The 24,592-nt window shown below is 38.7% G+C and overlaps 1 protein-coding gene across 1 annotated transcript; it reads left to right on the top strand.

Annotated features, from left to right (window-relative positions):
• Positions 1 to 13,639: 13,639 nt before the first annotated feature.
• LOC120774023 (opsin Rh2) lies at positions 13,640 to 22,240 on the top strand. Its single transcript, XM_040103315.1, has 5 exons — positions 13,640 to 13,659; positions 13,802 to 13,865; positions 20,951 to 21,441; positions 21,528 to 21,953; positions 22,044 to 22,240. Exons 1-5 carry the CDS (start codon positions 13,640 to 13,642, stop codon positions 22,171 to 22,173), a joined length of 1,131 nt encoding a protein of 376 aa, XP_039959249.1. The 3' UTR covers positions 22,174 to 22,240.
• Positions 22,241 to 24,592: the final 2,352 nt, after the last annotated feature.

Here is a 24,592-nt window from a genome sequence, read left to right as displayed (position 1 = left end):
AACGAGCTTGGAATGGAATAAATGACACACATATTGGTAAATTAATTTTATATATGCCTACAAGATATGTTACAATCAAAAAAAATAATGGCTACTCAGGAAAATATTAATTTAAAACGAATTTATTTTCGTATTTAGTTAAGTCCAATGAGTTATGTCGCACGAATTTTTTACTTTTTTCCATTCTGCTATAATTTATAAATCTTACATAAAAGTTAAAAATAAAATTTCATTGTTTCTTAATAAAGAATATGCATCTTTCTAATGCATCTGTGTAAAAAGTTATAACGGAATAAATGAGAGACTCGAGTTAATCCAATGAATTTTGTCCGACACTATATATACTTTATAGGGTCTCCGACGCTTCCTTCTGGGTGCTACAAACTTCGTGACAAACTTAATATACCCTATTCAGGGTACAAAAATGTACTTTTCGAAGTTGGTAGGGAATGTCCTTAATTACTATGCAAAATATGAGCACGATCTGTCAAACTTGTTTGTTAACAGCATTGGCTTAAGTCGGTACACCTGAGTAGTTCGTTTCGATTGTAAAAAAGAATTTCGTGCGCAGAATCATTGTGAATGTTGGAAAAGGCTTACGCTTACGAGTGGTACAAAGCCTTCAACTACGTTGAAAACATTCCTCGTTCTGAACGACCTTCGACCTCTTCAACTGATGAAAATATTAAAAAGGTGTAGGATTTGGTGCTTAAAATTCGTCAGGCAAATGTTAGAGAGATGGCAAGTTGCGAGTCCACTGGAATGATTTTGGTGGAGATTTTGAGCATAAAACGCGTTCTTGCTCGACTAGTCCCGCTAAAGCCGATTTTTTTTTTTCAAAAACAGTACCGTAAGAAGGTCTCTTTGGGCATGCTTGATCGTGCGAGTTCCGATCCCACATTTACGGAGAGCATTATAAGTCCTAAGGAAACATGGGTTTATGAGTTTGAGATGAAAACAACTCAACTATCTTCGGAATGGGGGGGAACGAGCCGAAACCAAAAAAAGCACGCCGAAGCCGCTCAAAAGTCAAAGTGATGCTCATTAGTTTTTCGATATTCGTGGTATGGTGCATCATGAACTTTTTCCGGAGGGACAGGTGGTCAATAAGGAGTAATATTTGGTCGTATTGAAGCGTTTTATTGAGAACATCCGTCAAAAGCGGCCGGAATTATGGAAGAACAGTTCATAGATTTTGCACCATGATCATGCACTATCGCATCGAGCCACGATTCTGACCGAATTTTAAGTTAAAAAGCGCAATTAATACCATTGATCAACCACCGTATTCACCAGTGGCTTCTAGTGATTCTTTTGTTCCTCAAACTGAAATTGCCGCTCCGTGGGACCCGTTTTCAGTCGATCGAAGAGATAAAACAAAATCGCTGAAGAAGCTGAAAGCCATCTTAAAAAGTTGTTATGAAAAGTTTTTCGTATCCACGACGCGAGATAATGCGCTCCCCAAAAGTTTATTTCAATAAATTGATTATTTCGTTAGTTGTACCGCCGTCTTATTGGAACCGAAGATTGCCCATATCAACATGCTCAAAACGAGGTATGAGAAAGTTATTAGTCATGGCTTAATAGAACGAGGAACGTTGACTGTAAGAAACTGATTCCGTCTGCTTACAGAGCACACCAAACAGAAACTATTTAAGAATGTAACGGTGTCTCAATAATGGCTTGTGGATTATCATCGCTCCAACTACGACAATTTTGTTTATTAACGTAGCGTTACAACCAAAAGTGAGCTCCATCACTGAACAAAATTTTCTTGTGAAAACAAGTAAAGGTGGCGCATTCACCTAATATGTCACGCACTTGATGACCGTTCAGCTTTAAACCAATATTTTTTCAATAAAATATCCCATGGAGTGCATGCGCATATCTCAGAATTATCGACCTTTAACTGAACAATATTCTTGACTCAGCGGTCTTCCAATTTCTTTAACTCATCTAAAAACTACGTCCTTGGGAGAAATGCATACTTGGTCTTCTGGTGGTGATTCCAATTCTTATCTAAGGTCGACCTTTTCCTGTTTGCCAACAAGTACAAGTCGTACGGAGCCATATCTGGATGGCCTAATAAGTGGACGTTGCCTCGTTCTGCTCTTTCCATACGTACAGATAGGCTATACAGATAGCCAAGCCTTGTAAATCTCTGGAAAAAGAGAAAACGGTAGCCATCGCAATTTTAGACTAATGATAGAACATAGCGATGTTTCCTAATTTTAGGAAGACATTCGCCATCTAATGGAAAAAGAGTTTAGTTTGTCATTGACTGAGGGAACCGGCAAGTTTTGCTAATTGAAAACACCTGAGCATAAACAGAAGGTAAGCTAGCAAATTAGTAACCGAATGAGAGTTAGTGTACTGGCCTAACATATACATATATATTAGAGAATCATCATTTCATTTGTATAAATCGCCGACAGTTTTTTTATTTGACGAAATATATTCAGGAATACTGGCATTATCCTCTTATCAACGCAACATATGTAAGAACGACTCACTATAGTATATGTATATGTTGCTGCCATACAAGCGGACTGATAAAAATCGTTTATGAAGCATGCTATAAAGGATGATCCAAGAAGATGTACTTTTTTCAATAGCCTTTTGTTGACAGATTCAGCATCCATTATTGATTCGTCCAGTATGCAGTGAAGAAAATATAGCAGATGTAGCTGAGTGTACACGAAGATCGTGTAGAGTCGTTTCGGCACCTTAAATTGAAAGCATACAAAATACAGCCTATAAACGAACTGAAATCGCTCGACCTTCCCAAACAACATCGCTTCGCTCTAAGGACTATTGAAAAGTTCTAACTGAAGATATTCACGAGCTGCAATTTCATTCAATCAAAACAATGGTTTGGTGTGGTTTGAGGGCCAGTGGAATCATCGGTTCATATTTCTTTAAAAATGATTGGCCACCAAGATCGTATGATATCACCGTTAGACTTTGTTCTGTGTGGAATCCACACTGTGGATATGGAAAGTCTTAAATCTATGCGGACAATCCCACTTCAATTCAGGCCACGAAGCACAACATCAAGTGTGTCATTCGCCAGTTATCAGAGGAAATGTTCGAACGTAACCACGGCCAATATATGAGAGTTTTTTCGAATGGTAATAAACATTCCCCATTAAATTTGAAGTTTCTGTGTTTTTTCTCCAAAACATGTAGGGAACCTCGAAATGGATCACCCTAAAGCTTCGAGGCAATAACGTTTTTTTTTTTGCTTGTGTTTTATTGAAGACAAGCTGAGTCTGTTATATTCTTTTGAATCAGAATATTTGAAATTATTTGCTATTTGAGTACCTCTGGTAATGAAAATAATGTTTATGAAATGATATCTTCTTAATATATTTTAGCTAGAATTCTTTAGCCTGCAATTTAAATACTTTTCCAAACTACTTACTGAACTTTGGAGAATTCAAATTTTGAAAAACAAAATCTTAAAAATTATTTCGAAATTATGGCATGCAAGCAGAAGATAACATGCTAATTTTAGTTACTTAGAATTCTCTTAACACTGTATTAATTTGATACCCAGAAAACTTTGATATTTAAACAGAAATTCCGGGAAATTAAAAGTAAGAATTATGCAAAAGTCTTCACGAAGTGCGCAGTCACATTTGTGAAATGTGAAATTAAAATTGCAAATACAAAGAAGCGCAGACAGATATACATATGTACATGTGTACAAGCAAGTGGCTAACAGAAAGTGCAAAACTTAATGTAAAACATATGAACACACATAAAGCAAGCGCCTACATTTGTACGTGTGTGCAAAGCAACACTCAAACACAAAATTTAAAAAAAAAAACACTCATAACGCACACATATGAGCATATAGATAGATGGAAAAAATGAAAAACATAAAGCGCATGGCAAGCACGAGAATTAAAGCGCAAAAGAAACTATGCAAAGTGAAAGCTGCTGAAAATAATTTGCAATTCAATTGTAATTCTCACTTAATGAAGCCCCAAGCGCAGTCAGAACAAGTTCAGAAAACTGCCATTCCCAGTGTTGCAACTGCAACAACAACAAATACATACATACGGCGCATAAAGTAAATATGCAACATAACACATTTTGTATGCTAATAAGAATACAGTGTGCGAAAGCAAAGAGATTTTCTCATTTACACACACACATACAAATATTCACGAGGAGCAGAAGAAGAAGTGGGGAAAACAAACAGTTTCGACTTACCTTTCACTTTCTTCTTAATTTCCTCTTTTGCTCGATTCCACATATTCGTATTCATGGAATTTGCTCTCGCTTAATTTCTTATTCGGCTTCTGTTTGCGGATTGGAAGTGTGTACATGTGTGTACACTTGTGTCTGTGTGGTTGAAAATTTTCACTTTAAAAACCGCCCGACCGCTTGCTGATTTTTAACTTATTTTTTAATTATTTTCTTTGTTATCACTTGAATTTCGCAGGAAGTGTGGACACAAAACTGAAAACAGAAAAAGCAATTAAAGAGTATAAGTTTTTAGGAATAAAAATAGGCGGATAGAAATAGGAATGCGGCAAGATGGACTTTGCTCAAGGTAAGTAGTTCAGTAAATCTCCTGCGTTCTACTCTAAGATCGCGTAATACCGCTGGAGATGGTCTTAGACTAACAAAACTAGGTCACAAAACTCCAATTGAGTTCCAACTCAATCCCATACCGTTGTGAGCGGGGCAAGGGTGCCCATTCTGGTAAGCTTATCGGCTTTGCAGTGCTTTCGGAGTGAAAGCTCATCTCTTTGAAAAAAGCTGCACATTGTAGCAATATATCTACCGCACCTCGATAGCAGTCCATATAGCCTGAAAAGCACTACAGAGCTTTGCTAGCCTGAAACCAAGATTGAAATCCGTCGTTCCGACTATTCGACAGATTATTGGACAGTTTCGACATCATAATTATAAACTCACTTCTCATCTCTACGAATGATATTTTTGATAAATGCAAGGCTCACAGCTGGAGAATGTAGTCATGTGTAGAAGTTTACGCAAATGAGGACAGTTCTCTGAGCGCCATACACTTGGAAGTGGCTCGAAACGATTCATTTACATATGACTCAAGCAGCTCACGACTTCCGGTCTTAGATAAAGTATCATCTGAAAAGCCAAAAAACTCCCGTTTGAGGCGAGCTAAAGTGGGAAGGTGAACCACAAGCAATCCAGCTCAGAAAGTATTCGACGCAGTACCAAGAGAAGTAGGAGAAGAGGAAGACATCCCCTCTGTTGGAAAGAGCAGATGGAAAAGGACTTGGCTACACTTGGAATCTCCAATTGGCGCCAAACGGCGAAAATGAAGAACAACTGGCGCACTGTTGTATAATTTGGATATAACCAAGTAAGCGGTCTCTAGTCCAATAAAGAAAAAGAAGAAGAAGGTTTTCAGCTACCAAGTCAAGCAAGTAAGGATTACCCTACTCAAAGTTCTTTTTGCAAAAGATTGAAATTTTTTGGTAAGAGTTTAGCATTGACACAAAACATTAATCATGTGTTGAGTTGATCCATAAGAGATAATGAGATACTCTGTCATCTCTCTGAAGACCACACAACAAGCACAGTCTCTTCAACTTTTTCAATGTTATTGTCATTAACAGAAGTGGATGGATGGACGACTTACAGCGGTAAGTTTTTGTTGGTTTCATGACCTTCACTGACCGTGCTGTGCCACTCAAATACTTGTGTTATTAATAAAGAATTAAATTTCAAGTTTAATCTGACTTCATTTTTTTGAAAATGCGAAAAAGGTGCACCAGCTGTTCCAATAGTCCCAAAATGATAGTCTCATAAATTATTCGAGAGTTTTCAAGATCAATCTGACGACTGAACCTGGCTTTTCAAAAGAATATTTTTCTTGTAAAAGTTCGGTTACCATTTCTATCGATGACTTTTAACCTGGTCCCTTCATTCTGTCTACTATAATATGCATACCCATTGAATCCGAAAAAAGATGCAGAAACCATTGGTAGTTAGCTTCTGTGGGTTAAACTAGTTACTTTTACGATAGACGTCAATATATCTGTTTACAGTGATGTTTTGTGCTAACAGTTTCGAATGATGGCCAAGATCTTGCAAACGTAATGGCACAGAGTATAATTATGATGAACCTCCAAAAAAGAACAGAAACCTTATGCTAACCCAACATTTGTTAAAATCCAAATTTCACTTATTTTCATGCGATTTCTTGAAACATTAAAAGACAACTTCTTACGGAAGTGTCTCAAGAATAAAAGCAAAATCACAAACATAAACTTCGATGTTATTTACATATGTGAATATGTGAAAAGTTGTTTCCCAAACTTCAAACCTATTTACGTCCACACAAACATATATTTACGTATCGCACACACGTGAGCGGCAACACAAATATTGCAACTTTGTAAAGTAAAGTTGAAACTGAAAATCAAAGCAAACATTCAATGCATGTAACGGTTGGGGCAAAAGTAACTTTCAACTTAAAGTCAAAGTTCATGTATGCAAGTAAATAGACCTGAATGTGAGTGCCCAGTAGGGAATATTTCACGCGGGTGCAAACTATAGTTATTTTGCACCAAAAATACCCTTCAATTAAAATTTTGTTCTGATAGAAATGATAAGGAACATGCTTCAGCTTCTTTGTAAAATATGTTCGGACGACAGCACGCCCGACGATTGGAGTTTAGGTGTGCTTTGTCCAATTCACAAAGAGGGAGACCGCACAATCTGCACCAACTACCGTGGGATAAGCCTCTTCAACATCGCATATAAGGTCTTATAGAGCGTAGAGTGTAAAAAACTGATACCGACCGTCAACAAACTGATTGGACCTTATCAGTGTGCCTTTAGACTTGTCAAATCTACAATCGACCAGATTTTCTCCATGCGCCAAATCTCGGAAAAGACCCATGAAAAGATGATCGACACACACCACCTCTTCGTCGATTTCAAAGCTGCTTTTGACAATACGAAAAGGAGCTGCCTTTTTGCCGCGATGTCCGTCAGGATCGGGAAGGACCTCTCCCAGCCTTTCGATATCAAACGAGGTTTCAGACAAAGCGACTGCCTACCGTGCAACTTTTTCAATCTCTTAGTAGACAAGTAAAGTTCTTTCTCGACGAACAAACACCGAACTCTATAAGTAACTCGTTATTCCCGTTCTGCTATATGGTGCAGAGGCATGGACGATGACAACATCTGATCGGTCTCCGTCGGTCTTAAGAGTTTCCGAGAGAAAGGTTCTGCGGAAGATTTGTGGTCTTTTGCGCATTGGCAAGTACCGCTGTAGATGAAACGACGAGCTGTACGAGATATACAGAATAATGACCAATTTAAGCAAAAAGGCAGCGGCTACGCCGGCTAGGTCTTGCCAACCGAATGAATGAAAATATTCTAGTTGTGAGAGCAGTCGTTGGGTCTGTAACCGTCGGGGGAAGCAGAGGAAGGGGAAGATGTTCACTCCCAATTTTTTCTGCCTGTTACAAACTTCGTAGCAAAGTTAATTTCCCCGGTTCCGGGTATGAAAATCGTAGCAGATGGTTATAGTGCTGTCCCTTGTCTTATCCCATTGCAAATAGTAAACCATCACGACTAGTATAATACTGAGAGCGGTTTATAACAAATAAATTATTCGGACGCGCCTGTAGTGCTTTTGTATATGTTTAATGAAGTCCCACACATTTCTAAGAGGTATCCAATTATGGGAAGAATAGGCACGTTGGTTCGTTTTGTAGATTTGGCAGTCTCAAAAATTAATACTTTCCCAAAGAAGTTCTGTACCTAAGACCGGTTTGACCTAATCCCGTTAGAAAGGGGAATTTCGAACAGTTCCATGGCTTACCAAGTTCTATAGAACCAGGTTCAACAAGGTTAAACTCACGAATCCTCTGCCAGAAGTCAACCTTATCGCTCACCAAGTATATTTTGAGCAGTTTCAATATTTGGATAGATAAAATGCGGGATTGTTTGTTTCGGTTATGTGGACTTGAATGACCAGAATTAATAATTTTGTATATATTCCAAAGAATTTCCAATATAAGTTTTGTTCTGTGCAAAGGCCCTTGCACTATGTTGCAGAACTTGGAAAGCGATCGCTTGTGGTAACAAAAACTTCAAAAAATTTCCAAAACCTTCGTATACCGATAAAGTGCCTAAGATTATCGTAATTAGATTGCTTCCACTTTGTTCGTTTAAAGGACTGGTAAGAGATTCCAATTGTTTCGATCTTAGTTTTGAGAAAGTTTGTCAGTTTAGAAGCAAATGCCGAGTGACTCCACTTAATTCTAACAACTTCATGAGTTCACGTCATGAGTTCACTTTAAGTGGAAGGAACTTATTCACTAAAGGGTGAAAGAGTAGACCAAGGCACTTACAGCTCACCGATGATCCACCATGACCCCGTATTGCAACAGCGAAAAACTCAAAAGTATTTGGGATTCCTCGGATTTTCCTACAGGATTAGCACAAAAAATTGCCGAATATGTAAGTAGATACGAGTAAAACACGTTTTAGCTTGGCAACTTGTACAACATTTGTTCACATGTGCGTCTTTCAAAGCCAAATTTATGCATACCCCACGTTTTTCCACTGACATTATGCACATACACACATACAAACGCACACATAGGTTTGCTTTGATATTCGTCCATCCAACTTAACATTTGACTTTCGGCACTCAGTGCAACTCTACCTCCTCATCAACAGCATGGCAGCGATTAAAAGGTTTTCACGGGAATTCCCACATACTTATATGCCACAAGAATGCAACAGCAACACCAACAACACTGCTTTAAACAGCCCTGAAAACACCTGTCTAAGGCGAAGGCGTTCAAGCATCGATCAATACAGTGTTTTTGTCACCCCTACAAGTTGTTAAAAACAGCAACACCAGCAACAAAGCAAAGATACTTGAAATTATTTTACGCTTTTAACGCATTTACTTAATGTCCTTGCAGCTTACGAGGTAAAGTGGCAGCAGCCAGCAACCTTTTCGACCTGCCCGCTTGCCCCTGAGAGCATGTGCGCTCCCTCTACAAGTAATTTGAAGATTCCTGTTGCATAGCTTTCTGGCACACATGCTGGCGTAACATACATATATAATGCGAAATTCCCTCCCCGCCTTGGCCACTCAAGTGGTCCCGGCGGCTGCCGCTCGTTAAGCATTCCTTTGTAGTAGTAGTCACTTCACATACTGTTACAATATAGAAGTGTAGCACTATATAGTTATAGCTGTATATATATGTATATATATTTATATATGTATGTACCAGTATACATAATAATGCTTGGATATATGCACCCGTGTGTGTAGAAGTATGTATTGCATGTTGCAAGTAGATATTTAATCCTTGCAACTTTATATCAAACATTTTCGTGGTGACGTTCAGCGCATTATGACCTTTATGCTAAACTCACGCACTCACACGCATGCATGCCTATATACCTATATATATATATACATACACGTATATATTTGTACTTGATAGTGCTCGCTTGGCATTGCACACACCCACACACATGTTGCATGTGAATATCCCGTTTACTTTTTGTTTCCCTTCGCCAAAAAATCTTTGAAAATATCCATATGCAAATATTTTTACGAGTTGATTGGAAAATCTGTGGCTTGCAATTTATGCCAACGGAATTGACTCATAGTGGAAATATTTTTTTTTAATAATTTTAGCATTTCACTATGCGGAATATTAAAATGGCAAGAGGGAAATAGAAAAGAAAAATATAAATTAATATTCAAGATATTTAACGGAGCACACTTTCTTTATTTTTCATAATTTCCTGACAGTTGGTGGCAAAAGTATGCAGCTGTGGCGAGAATTGTTGCAAAAATATGCAATTTGTCTGCTTCGCTTGGTGGATTTTACAGAATTCAATTGATGACTTTGATAGTATTGCGCAATATGAATTCGGCATTCAACGATAAGTGAATAAGTGACAAAAAGAAAAGCAGAAAAAATACTTAATTTCATTTTTAATAAAATGATGTGACGATGTTACCGTTGCACGATGTTGAAGACACACAAGTTTCTTAGAAATAGTGTAGCGACGATATGTTTACGGCAAATTAAGCTCGGTCAAACTGCGCAGGTGGCTCACTGGCTTGCTTTTCTTCTTTTTTGTAGCAACGCTCCCCGAAGTGCTTGGCTGTTTTACTTCTGCCCGCACAATATCAGCTGACAACTGATTTTTTGGTAAGCGTTTTTCACGAGTTATTTCAACCCGAGCAAGGTCTAAGCCCAGATTTTTGAGAAAAAGCTTACGCTTATACCTATGTTTTTGACGCGTTCCAATTAGAGTGGATTTCTGTTTGCCCCTTAGTTCGTAATAATTGCTATGTGATTGTGTCTACTCCAAATTTTGTAGCATTATAAAAATCGATTATTTCCGGCAAATTCTTGGGATGATTTTCAATAATGTTTTGTTATGTTTATGATGCAAAGTGCTCAGTACAGTAACCATTTTATAATATAATTTTTAGGAATGTATTGAACAATGATGACCTGTTCATCGAAGAAGAAACGACTACTTAGTACTGGTAATCGTTTTAACTCCTGTTTGGTACCACAAACCTGCAAAAAGCGCTTATTACTTCTCACAGTGCCCATCAATGTTATACTATGTATAACTATATACTACAATAACAGTAATGCCAAATCTCGAGTTGTAAAAGTCGTATCTGTCGTTATATTCCATCCTTCATAACCACTTACTAGATCCAAAACTACCCTTTTGCCTTGGTTTCGCTCTGGTTGGGCAGCTGCTGAATCTTTTCCCAAATACATTTGAAAATTTTACGCATATCCGAAGCTACCCATGCCTTTATCCCGCATTTAAGTATGGGCATCTGCCCCTAAAATAACTTAAACGCTCATCGCCTATTATGGTTTCCTACGGAACAAACAGTAGCGGTAAGTTAGCTACCCATTTGTCGTATAAATTCCGAATTGGAGCTATTTTATCGTCACCTCTCTGAGCTCTACGCGTATCTCTGTTTTATGGAACCTCAGTCCACAACTTATTTTCAAAAACCTTATAAGTGACATTAAAGCGCAAAATATTGGTCGACCATGAACTTCATCCCAAAAGCTGCGGAAACTTACTCCATGCGACCGATATTCGCCTATAATTGTATATATCTATGTGGTTTCAAAATTATATATGTTTTAACCAGTGCATATAAATATACCATTTGAAGTACCTCCGAACATTAGAATAACAAAAAAAAACCAGAAAAAACGGGTTTTTTCGGTAAAATCAATTTATTTTATTCAAAATAGTCCCCTTCTGATTCAATACAGCTAGTTGCACGGTCCAAAAGCATGTCGAACGAGTGTTTTAGCTCGTTGGCCGGTATGACCGCCAGTATGCCGGTGCAAGCCTTTTGAATGGCCTCTACGTATGCATAAAGCTTTGCTTTCATGGGCAAATGCATTTTTCCAAAAAGGAAGAAGTCGCACGGTGCCATATCAGGTTAATATGGGGAGTGGTTAATGGTTAAAATGTGATTTTTGGTCAAATAATCGGTCACAATGATGTCCTTCGAATGTTGGATTCTGAGCAATTTTTGGTCGTCATTTGTGCGGAACAAACCGTGCGTGCACACACGTTTCGTAAGCCCAAATGTACGGTCAAAATGGGATAAATCGATGTTTTGGAGATGTTCAATTCCATTTCTGTGAATTTCCATAATGATTTCGGCTGATTTTTGATGAATTCACCCACAGTTTCGATTGAATTTCTGGTGACTGCGGATTTTGATTGGCACACATGTTGATCGTCATTTATGTCTACAGGACCACTTTGAAAACGTTGAAACCACTCGTAAACTCTGCTATGGAATAGGCAATCATCGCCATAAACTTGTTTCATCAATTGAAACGTTTCGATAAAAGCTTTACCAATTTTAAAACAAAATTTAATGTTGGCTCTTTGTTCGAAGCTCATTTTCGCACCGATAACACAAACATACTGACACTTAAAATGCAATAACTTCACTTCCAATAGATGAAATGTCTTGAAATTCTCACTGGACAATCGATAAAGATAGCAGTCGACATATAGATGGCGCCATCATGGGGCGCTAGATTCAAAAAGTCCTGTTTACTTTGGAACGGACCATGTATAAATGATGAATATGTTGGGCTGATTCGATTTAGCCATGACCGTCTGTCCGTCTGTATATATACGAGCTAGTCCCTCAGTTTTTAAGATATCGCATTGAATTTTGCAAACGTCACTTTCTCCTCAAGATGCTGCTCATTTGTCGGAACTGATATCGGACCACTATTACATATAGCTGCCATACAAACTGAACGATCGGAATCAAAGGCTTATATGGAAAACTTTCACATTTGACAATGTATCTTTACAAAAGTTGGCATAGGTTATTTGCTAAGGCAACAATGTAATCTACGAAGAAATTATTCAGATCGGCTCACTATAGCATTTAGCTGCCATACAAACCGAACGATCGGAATCAAGGGCTTGTATGGAAAACTTGAAATTGAAGGTCATGATCTCGAAGACATTTTTGTTTCAAAAATACGGCGCCACTTCCCACACATCGCATCAATCAATGGATTAATCGAGGGAACAGTTCGGTAAATAGACAATTTAACGTTTTGGGCCGGTCTATTGGCCACCAAAATCGTGTAATATCACTCCGTTAGACTTTTTCCTGTGGGGATATGTAAATATGGTATATGTAGACAATCTCGCTTCGATTAAGGCGTTGGATCACGCGTGTCATTCGCCAGTTACCAGTATAAACCGAACCGGTCATCGAAAATTGTACTCAAGGCATGGACCATCTAGATCACCCTTTACTTAGCTGTTACGAGATGGACAAAAAACCACGTATTGATACAATTATAACATGAATAACATTTAAATTCACCTGTCAATCAATTGACATTGATAATCAAACCAAATATTATTATAAGCATTTTTTTTTATTATTTTCAGTATTTCTGTCAGCTGCCTCCCTTGGCAAAAGGGCGAATACAAAAGAAATTACCCAACAATGTCGCTGTCACTTATTGACATCTGCAGTTGTAAACGCATTTGTTCTACACTGACAATTACAATAACTAACTGTATTTCATTTAACTTTCTTCATGCACGTCATTCCCACCCCCTCTCCTGCAAAATTGCACTTTGGGCGCCACTTTGGCAGCGATCCACCACCGCTGTGCCACAGCCGAGCCATGAGGTGTGAGTTTCAAATGCAAATTACCGAATTTTATTTTTTATGTAAATTTATAAGCGTTTTGCGCTTTGTACTACACAACACTAATCCAATTAGTGTTACAAATGCAATTCGCTAATAAAAAGCGTGGCAACCTCCGCCCGTGGCTACTCGTGGCAGCACTGCAACGCGGTTCCGGTTGACCGGCTTCACCGACTGAAAGTGCAACGTTAACGGTATTTGAAAATTTCGACTGTTAATTTAATAGAAATTTTTGATGTAATTTTGCGGGAGTGTGTGTGTGAGTGGCATGTCCATCATCCGTGCACCCCTAGCAAAAGTTCATAACTAATAGCAGCGTGCTCTAATGTAATTCGCTGAAAAGTTAGAAATTCATGTGAAACTCGACTCTCACTCATGTGATGCTGTAGCAATTTTGTGAGGCTAATGGAAATGACAATGGACAGGTACATGTGCGCAAATAAGCAGACAAGTGCTGGAATTTGTAGCTTCCGCTGTATTACTAGGGGTTAATATAGTTTTGCCAATGGAACACTAATCAAATTGTGGTAACACGTGTGGGTGCTTTTCATGTTTGTTGTTTTGCAGTTCACCTTCTCTGCAATTCCCGAAATTCGAGGCGCAGCTGAGCAATGGCAGTGTTTTGGATAGGGTGAGTGCATATGAATTTTATGAATTTTGCAATCAAGTTGCAAGCAATTTTAGGATAACAGTGTAAGCCCGGTTCATTTGTATTTTCACTTATTTACTAATTTATTTCCTTAAGTAAGGATACTCATTCTTTTTCTATTTTATTGGAGTAGACACCGCTTAGGAGGATGGAGTCATGTGTAGAAGTTCACGCAAGTGAGGAAAGTTCTCTGATCGCCATTCACTTGGGAGTGGCCAGAAGCGATTCTTTTACACATGGCTCAAGCAGCTCACTACTTCCGGTCTTTGACCAAGTATCCTCTGGGTGGCCTAAGTACATCCGTTCGAAGGCGAGCTAATCTGAGAAAGCAAAACATCCCCTACATAGGGTTGTGCGCTGGGTTTGGGACCCGCCACGTAAAAAAACACCCCCAATGAAAGGAAGCAACAAGCCTCGGATGAGAGACCCCCCTTTTGATGACGACCATGGCAAACGAAATAAGGACTACGATTTGAGGGCATGCACCCGGAATGTCCGGCTGCCTAGCTGGTTGATGTCCTCGCGAAAATAAAGGCTGACATCACCGCCGTCCAAGAAATGCGATGGACGGGACAAGGACAGAGACGAATAGGTCCTTGTGACATTTACTACAGTGGCCAATTAAGAAGAAGAAGACACCGCTTACGCGGTTATAGCTGTGTTAACAACAGCGCGCCTGTCGTTTCTCCTTTTTGCTAAGTGACGCCAATTGGAGATTACAAGCGAAGCCTGGTCCTTATCCACCTGGTCTTTCCAACGGAGTGGAGGTTTTCCTCTTTCTCTGTTTCTGCCGGCGGGTACTGCGTCGAAAACTTTCAGAACTGGACGACATGACCTAGCCAACGGAGCCGCTGTCTTTAGTTCGCTAAACTATGTCAATGTTGTCGTATATCTCATATCGTTCATTGTTTCATCGAATGCGGTATTCGCCAATCCGCAAAGGACCATAAATCTGCCGTAGAACCTTTCTCTCGAAAACTTTTAACGACGGGAATGATGAGTGACTTATACAGTTTGATTTTTGTTCGTCGAGAAAGTACTTTATTTCTCAATTGCCTACTCAGTCCGAAGTAGCACCTGTTGGATTTTGTGGCTGACATTACTTTTGGTGTTGATACCGGTTCCAAGATAGACGAAATTATCTACGACTTCGAAGTTATGACTGTCAACAGTGGCATGGGAGCCTAGTCGCGAGTGCGACGACTGGTTGTTTGATGACAGGAGTTATTTCGTCTTGCCCTCGTTCACTACCAAACACATTTGCATCGCTTCCTTATCCATTCTGGAGAAAGCAGAACTAACGATGCGGGTGTTGAGGCCAATGATATTAATACGCCAGCAGTTGTACACTTTTATAGAATATAGTACCTGCTCGATTATTTTCTCCAAGAGGATATTGAAGAAGTCGCACGATAGGGAGTCGCCTTGTCTAAAACCTCGTTTGATATCGAACGGCTCGGAGAGGTTCTTCCCGATCCTGATGGAGCTTTGGTATTGCTCAACGTCGGTTTACACAAAAGTAATAGTTTTGCGGGGATACCAAATTCATCGCGGCATAAAGGCAGCTCCTTTTCGTGCTGTCAAAGGCAGTTTTAAAATCAACGAAGAGGTGGTGCGTGTCGATTCTCCTTTCACGGGTCTTTTCCACGATTTGGCGCATGGTGAATATCTGTTCAGTTGTCGATTTGCCAGGTCTAAAGCCACACTGATAAGGTCCAATTAATTTGTTGACGGTGGGCTTTAATCTTTCACACAATACGCTCGATAGAACCTTATATGCGATGTTGAGGAGGCTTATCCCAAGTTAGTTAGCGCAGATTGTGGGATCTCCGTTTTTGCGAAATAGGCGGAATACCCTTAAATTCCAATCATCCGTATGCTTTCGTCCGGCGAATTGCTATTCGAATTTCTTCATGGGCGATCAATGGAACGTCCGTTCCATCGTCGATTGTAACCTTAGTAAGCAGTAGTTTTCTCTCCACTGCGACGCGGCACTAATCATCGTACCAAATTTTGGCGATATCGGTAGAGTAGGCTCTGAGAAATGGGAATTTATTGGAAGTGAAGTTATTGCATTTTAAGTGTCAGTATGTTTGTGTTATCGGTGCGAAAATGAGCTTCGAACAAAGAGCTAACATTAAATTTTGTTTTAAAATTGGTAAAACTTTTACCGAAACGTTTTAATTGATGGAACAAGTTTATAGCGATGATTTCCTATCCCGGAGCAGAGTTAACGAGTGGTTTCAACGTTTTCAAAGTGGTCCTGTGTACATAAATGACGATCAACATGTGGGCCAATCAAAATCCATGATCACCGGAAATTCCATCGAAACTGTGGGTGAATTCATCAAAAATCAGCCGAAATTTTTATTGAAATTCATTGAAATGGAATTGAACATCTCCAAAACATCGATTTATCCTATTTTGACCGAACATTTGTGCTTGCGAAAGGTATGTGCACGGTTTGTTCCGCGCAAATTTACTGACGACGTGCAACAAAATAATGCGCCGTCTCATCGATCGACGCTTGTTACCGATTATTTGACCAAAAATCACATTTTAACCATTAAGCTTTCCCCGTATTCTCCTGATTTAGTACCGAGCGACTTCTTCCTTTTCGGAAAAATGCATTTGCCCATAAAAGGAAAGCGTTATGCAGACGTAGAGGTCATTCAAAAGACATACTGATTATGATATGATTAGACATGATGATTATTTTTGAGAAACGAAAATTAGTTGGTGAAATTTTAGTTTGAATGAAAAAACGAAAATTCCTATGTTAAATGTATGGGAACCTAAAAAAAAATAGCGACCCCTTAGGGTAAAGCTACAGCGCCTGGCTTGAGGGAGGATTTTTTGTTTGTCAATCACTAACATTTGAGGGGGTAAGAGTTGACAAAAAATTCAAACATTTTTTTCTAAGAACCCTAATATATATGTATGTACTTTTTAGGATACCCAACGATAACTTCTGGGTTCTACAAACTTCGTGTCAAACTGAATATTTATGAAATGAGAGGTTTTTGTGAAAATGAAGTACCATTTTTGAATTTGAAGTAATTCAATTTGAAGTATTGGCCATAGTTTTTCATAAATTTTGACCACATGTTTGGCAATTTGTGGATACCATTCGAGAGAAATGTTTGTCTTTTGAAGCAAACCAATCAGACACCCCATTTTCGATTTCTGCGTATAAATCGAGGTGCTTCCCAGCCAATGCGTATCCCATCGATGAAAACAAATGGTAATCGGAAAGGGCCAAGTTTTGAGAATACGGCAGTACGGGGTAACAGCTCCTTGCAAAGTACTTTGATTGTATCCTGAACTTTTTGCTTGGAGTGCAGGTACATTATCGTGTAACGAAACTAATTTGGCGTGTCTTTTTGGCCCATTCTGGTCGTTTTTCGATCAATGCATGGTTCATCATTTGTTGCCTGTAGCCATTAGTAAACCCTTCTAATCCCACCAAGCACAGAACGTTGTCTTCCTACCAATCAGTCGATGTTAATGGTTGCCCCGGTTTAACTCATAAATTTCTCCGTTTAGGATTCTTAAAATAAATCTATGTACTAAGATTTTTAACATACATACTTGTATGTTTCTTAAAAAAAAAAATTAAGAACAGTGAAACAGTTCAACGGTACGCACTTCTCTTTCATCTGGACTTAGTATAACGGAAATGAAATATCTTGAAATTAGAAATAATGGAACCAATTTCTATTTTTAGCATGAAATCTTTTCACGCCACTATTCTGACACCGCAATCACTACACCTCAACCAACAAGTGATAATCCGTTAAAGCTCGTGTTCATTTTTTAATCGATGCTAATCAAGGTTAATGCCAAGGCGTAAATGAACAATTAGAGAAAATCATAGCTAGTTTGGAAATTTTGGTCTTAAAATGATGCATGAAAATAGCTATTTAGAATTCCTATTTAAAAATATCTGAAAGCCTCTGAATAAATATTTTTCAATTACTAACTTGGGTTTAGAATGCATAATTTTTGAGCTTTTTGTATCGCTGAAATGTTTAGCATTTACATTTAATGTAATATCGGTTTATCGATAACGATAAATTTTATTTTATCGATAAAAATGTAATCATAATGGTCTACAATTATCACTCAAATAAATTTATCGAAGTATTTGAATTTCATGTAATATCGGTTAATCGATAACGATAAATTTTATTTTATCGATAAAAATTTAAACAAAATCGTCTTCAAATAGCATTCAAATAAATATATAGAAAAATTTTAATCTCACGTAATATCGGTTAATCGATAACAAGAAATTTTATTTTATTTATTTCATTTTAAAATGTGATGTACATACATATGTAATGTAATAGTCTATAATTATCATTCAAATATATACATATATCGAAAAATTTTAATTTATTTCAATTTCATGTAATATCGGTTAATCGATAACTAGAAATTGCATTTTATCGAAAAAATTGTAATTAAAATTTCAATTAACATTCAAGTAAATTTATCGAAAAATAGTATAAGTAAAAACGTCATAAATTATCATTTAAATAATGTTACATAAATAATATTCCCTGCCAAAATTTGTCGCAATTGCTGAAATTCTCCAATAATTATTGCATCCACCGACAAATATTTACCGTGTAATTTAGCCGGTTCATTATAAGCGCACGCCTTTGTGCTAAATGTGTCTGCGCGTATTCGCTTTAGTCAGCGCATTTATCAAACGCATTCGAATTATTGTGTGCATGCTCATACTGCGATTGCATTTGATTCACGCTTGGCGCCAGCAGGTAGGCAACAATAGTGAAAAGAAAATGCCAGCGGAACAAATCCGGATAGTGATTTAAACGCTACGAGCAGACATGGTGCGGCGTTCGCGCATTTTACACATAAAATGTTGGAAAATTTAACAACATTCAACTTTTCTGCACTACTTAATGCCATCAACTGGCAGCGGTTAGTGCATAATGTTAAAGTAAATCGAAATTGTTTTTAATAATAATCGAAAATTGAAATAAATCCCACACAGTGTCGCTGAAATTTGGAGTGAGTTCGGCAAAGGGTGTGCATTGTATGCGGCCAATGGTTCGATTATGGATTGTGTAAGTGCAAATTGCAACAAATATTTTATTCTGTGTGCCTGGAAGCAATAAATTGTTTACGAGCTTATGAGTACGAGCGATTCATTGAAATGTTTCGTAGCGAACTTAGTAATATTTAGAGTTTAAACAGATGCGATTATCATTTGGGTAAACATTCATATATTCAGTAACTTAAAAGCACACTTTATTTAATAGTTGTTGCGTTTCCCTATAAACACGTGATTTCGTTTGTTTGTGTCGTCATATTGATTTTGTAGCAGTTGGTCTGCATCAAAGGAATACCAAATTTAATCTCTTAAATCACAAAAAGCTGAGCTTTCGGATTAGGCTTTGTCATTTTTATTTCAGAAAGAACTGCTTTGTTTAAAATAACGTTGGCAATGAGCAACAAGACAATAATACCCGGTGCTCATCACACACATAGCTGAGCAACACAACAAGATTATCGTACTACAACTGGAAAGTATGAAGCGTTTTTTCGATAAGTTTTTGCTTTTTTATATAAATTAAATTTGAAACCAAACATTTTGGGAGTCTGGAACAAGACTTAGTACGATAAAAAAGATTTGCCGAATGAGAAAAAGAGAATCTTAAATACTTGATATAAAATATTGAGTTGAAGTAATTCTTTTTGATCAATTTTTTAAACTAACAGAAGTTGCTGCACCCACAATGCTATATTTCATTAATCAAAGTTGTTTCTTTTGAAGGTAGGGATCATAACGTAATGTTAGTAGTATAAGCTTACGAACTTTTCCGCCTACCCGTTAAGTCGAAAAACTTTTGTACAACGAAAAAGGCCGCCACAAAGTTTATATCAGCTAGAAGGAAACCGTCAAGGTATTTTTTTTAATACCTTTTTGACAGCTAACGCGTGAGTCATGTGAAGCTGTTAAGTTATTTTTGTTCAGTATTGTTTAGCATTTCATCATTCAAAGCCTTACGCCTGAACATTGTTCAACTTTATTACGAAAATTCACGTTCTGTAAAGAATGTGTTTCGCGCGCTCTACTTATGATCAAAATAATCGGCTTACTGAGCGCAACACCATCGCCCATCTTTCGTTATTGGATAATTTTCGACCGAACAGACCAATACCATGGAAAGTCGATTCGGCGAATCGTACTGGCATACGAAATGACTCAGCAACCTAAAGAAATTAAAGAACTGCCATTTATCCAGAAAAACCACGGTTTGGTAGAGTTGGTCGCCCGATGAAATCACCGGTCCATATTTCTTCAAAAATGATGCCGGTGAGAACGTAACTATCAATGGCGACCGTTATCGCGCTATTAGAACCGACTTTTTGAATACTAAAATTAAAGCTTGTGATCTCGGCGGCTTTTGATTTCTACACGACGGCGCCATTTCCCACACATCGCAGCAATCAATTAACTTCTTGAGAGAACACTTCAGTGTGCATAGAATTTCACGTTTTGGGCCGGTGGATTGTCCAACAAGATCGTGTGATATCACACCGTTAGACTTTTTCCTTGGAGATATGTAAACCACGAAATGGATCTTTCTTTGATAGTATTTTGTAACGATTGTTCTCAGAAATGTGGCTGCTACCTAAATACAATAAGTGTCCACTGCGGTGGTTCGAAGTAAACATTTGGAAAAACTTCGCTTAGCTCCGAAATTGAGTTACATTGGCTTCACTTGGATTGTACGTGATAAATATTTCGCTAAAATCAGCACGTTTTCGGACCATCGAGGTAGATATCCGCTTAAGATAAAAAACTGAGTCACATGGTCAAGTAACTTTTCCAAATGCCTACTGCTTTCTGTATTAAAGTTAATTATGATAGTTTCTAGACGGTGATATACTAAAATTTTTGTATGCCCTCTAGCTAGAGTTCATTTCCGCTCTAACAAAACCTAGAATTGTCTTAAATACATATAAATATATGACATATATCACAACTTAAACATATCAACACAAATTTAAATATCAGCGTTTATTTTCAGGTAACCCCCGACATGGCACACCTCGTCAACCCCTATTGGAGTAAATTCCCACCAATGGATTCGACAATGAGTCAAATTTTAGGTATTTTCACATTGGCTCTGCTACTTATCTCCGCGTGCGGCAATGGCGTTGTGGTCTACATATTTGGCGGCACCAAATCGCTGCGCACACCCGCTAATCTGCTCGTGTTGAACCTGGCATTCTCCGACTTTTGCATGATGGTCTCACAGGCGCCGGTCATGATCATCAATTTCTATTACGAGACCTGGATACTAGGACCGCTATGGTGCGACATTTATGCCATCTGCGGCTCGATGTTCGGCTGCGTATCCATTTGGTCGATGTGCATGATTGCGCTAGACCGTTATAATGTTATTGTGAAGGGCGTTTCAGGGCGACCAATGACGATTAAATTGGCGTTGATGAAAATCATTGCCATTTGGTTGTTTGCGACATTTTGGACACTGGCACCGTTAATGGGCTGGAGCAGGTGGGTTAATATGTTGGTGTTGCACGCAAATTAATAACTGTTAATTGAATTTCTCATTACGCGCTCTCTTGTATGCGTGCGTGCAGATATGTGCCCGAAGGTAATTTAACCGCCTGCTCCATCGATTATATGACACGCGATTGGAATCCACGCTCTTACCTGCTCACCTACTCCCTCCTCGTCTACTTTACGCCGCTCTTTCTCATTTGTTATTCCTACTGGTTCATCATTGCGGCTGTGGCCGCGCATGAGAAGGCAATGCGAGAGCAGGCGAAAAAGATGAACGTCAAGTCGTTGCGCTCCTCGGAGGATTGTGAGAAAAGCGCCGAAGCGAAATTGGCCAAGGTGGCATTGACCACAATCTCATTGTGGTTTATGGCATGGACACCTTACTTAATTATCTGCTATTGCGGGCTCTTCGAGGTGGAAGGTCTGACGCCGTTGAATACTATTTGGGGTGCAACATTCGCCAAGACCAGCGCGGTTTATAATCCGATTGTGTACGGTATCAGGTGAATCGTTATATATACGTTGCATGTGAACGACAATAATGCGCCAGTGATAACTGTTAATAATAATTTAATTACTTATTTTAATTACAGTCATCCCAAATACCGTTTGGTTTTGAAGGAGAAGTGTCCGTGTTGCGTATTCGGTTCGACTGAGGAGCCCAAGCCGGACGCGCCAGCAGCGGAAAGTCAGGGCACAACCGAGGCTGAATCAAATGCTTAGCGGGTAGAGACAAATTTCTCTATTATAATAATATTTACCGATTAAATAGTTCCTGGACTTTTTGAATATTAACGATATACAAAAAAACTACAAAACGACGTAAACAAAATATGTACTAAAATATTAATATATTCATTGCGAAAAGCTAATAAATTAGCATAAAGAAACTCTGTTCTCATTTGATCTAATATAACAAAAATGTTTCAAGTTTTTTCCTTTAAAGGTTGATCTTGATGGTTGAGAAGTTAAGTCCTCTCTCGACAAACAAAGGCCAAACTCTACAAGTCACTAATCATCTCCGTCCTGCTATATGGTGCAGAGGCTTGGACGATGTCAACAACTGATGAGTCGACGGAACGAGTTTTCGAGGGAAAGGTCTTTTCGATTTATGGTCTTTTGCGCATTGGCAACGGTGTATACCGCAGTCGATGGAACGATGAGCTGTACGAGATATGTACGAAGACATTCGGCTCTAGGTGTTACACTTGCACTGCCGTTCAGCTGTCTGGATTAGTGTTTTCTCCTGAACATCAGCCACTAAATCACCACTTAGGGTCCTACAAGAGTAAGCTCCGGTCTTAAAACCTTCCATTAGTCGCCAAATTTTTTCGAAGAATTTTCGACCATAACCCCTGTCGGCCAGGTAGTCAAGAAGCTCATACACACGCATTTCAGCTTCTATCTTTTTATCAGCTCGCGGTATCCATGCCACTCTCATGTTGATCGTAATTTTGCGAATTAGGCTGTCTGCTTTCTTTCCATTGCGACTCAACAGTCTTCATCGTACAAGCTGTTATTTCGACCTTAACGATAGTTCGACCTTACCAATGTTAAAATTACCAGTAAGGAGCAGGAGTCGAGTAGAAAACCGTTTCGCTGTCGGTTGTGATAGTAGTTTTCGACGTCGTTCCTTTCGTGTACAGAAGCGGACGTATAGCTTCCCTATAACTAGTTGTTGCTAGGTCCTTGGAGCGTACGCACGTCAAGGACACTGCATACATGTCGTCCATATATCAAAACATGAATGGTCTGATTTCGAACTTTCCGATCCGGAAGCAGCCAAGTAGCTTGTTGAATTTTCTTGTGCTGGAATCTAATACTACAGACAATCATATTTCGGACCCCTGCGAATCGATCCGCCTCAACCCAGAAGAGGTTTCGTCATGGGGCCTGAATTTTACGACTGTTGTACCAAAGATACCTTCTTTGCCCACCCTGGCGTTAAAATCGCCAAGCACAATAACAATTTAACATCGTGGCGTCGCAGTTGTCATAAGCACGCTCCAGTCACTCATTAAAAGTATATCATATGGTCCTTATCTTCCGTCGGGTCGTTGGCGGAAATCATTGTTATGTTGAACATTTTTGCTCTAATGCGGATTGTGGCTCATCCACCAGAGTGAACTCCAGGATTCAACGACTGAGTCTTCCCCCCTCCACAAATCCCATACCGAATTTTGCGCTCCTTTATATGGCCGCTGTAGTAAATGTCACAAGGATCTATTCATCTTCATGCTTGTCACGTCCATCGCACTTTTTGGGCGACAGTGATGTTAGCCTTTACTTTTACGCGAACATCAAGCAGCTGGGCGTCGGACCGTACATTCTAGGTGCATACCTTAAGTCCTTATTATGTTTGCTGTGGTTGTCATCAAGAGTGGGATCATTCATCCGAGGCTGCTATTTCGTTTTCGTTTCTATGAAATATGGATCTACATAACCACAACCGACCAGAGCATTACTTCAACCAAGAACTTTCAAACTCGGAAGAGTCCACAAAATAATTTGAAGATCACGCGTCATTTTACATTATTTTCTACTTGGAATTAGAACTGAATTAGTTTGACTACATGTTTTAGAAAAAAAAAATAACAGCTTATCGTTCTACCGAGTACCGAAGCACCAGTTTGACAATGGAATGCGATAGGGCAACAAGTATGTTCGCAGTTAAGTGTTTTGCCGAAGTATCAACTAACCAGATTAACATATTCGGCCTGAACATCCCTAATATAAAGAAAAAATGTATCAATCGTAGAGTCTTCAAGACAGGTAATAACTGTTTATTGAAACCCATAAGCGGCAGGGAATGAAAAATAATGATTTTGAGAACCGTTTGGGTGGAATAAAACAAGAAGCCGGAAAACATGTAGATTAACCCCTTATATGTAACTACCGTTATACAGTATAGCAGTTGTGTAATGGTTGTGGCAATGGTAACGGCATTGCAGCCACTTTCAGTATTTTCGGCAATAAACTCATTTCATTTCACTGATTACACTTTTGTAGCGGGAGGAGGAGGTTGTGTGTGAATAAATAAAAGTGAAAGGAAAGTGGAAATTATGAAATACATGACTGGCATATATTTTACACATACAAACACATGTAATTGCCATTTGCTCAACATGTGTGCGGCACAAAG

The sequence above is a fragment of the Bactrocera tryoni genome, chromosome 1 (assembly GCF_016617805.1).
Source record: "Bactrocera tryoni isolate S06 chromosome 1, CSIRO_BtryS06_freeze2, whole genome shotgun sequence".
In the NCBI taxonomy this organism is placed as follows: domain Eukaryota; kingdom Metazoa; phylum Arthropoda; class Insecta; order Diptera; family Tephritidae; genus Bactrocera; species Bactrocera tryoni.
This window is presented reverse-complemented; position numbering and strand designations above follow the sequence as displayed.

Bases quoted from the DNA above. Each gene is read 5' to 3' on its own strand.
- LOC120774023 (XM_040103315.1), top strand. From the start codon at position 13,640: ATGGAAATGACAATGGACAG. The intron at 13,866-20,950 runs GTGAGTGCATAT...GTTTATTTTCAG, and splicing joins ATGGCAGTGTTTTGGATAGG to GTAACCCCCGACATGGCACA. The intron at 21,442-21,527 runs GTGGGTTAATAT...GCGTGCGTGCAG, and splicing joins CCGTTAATGGGCTGGAGCAG to ATATGTGCCCGAAGGTAATT.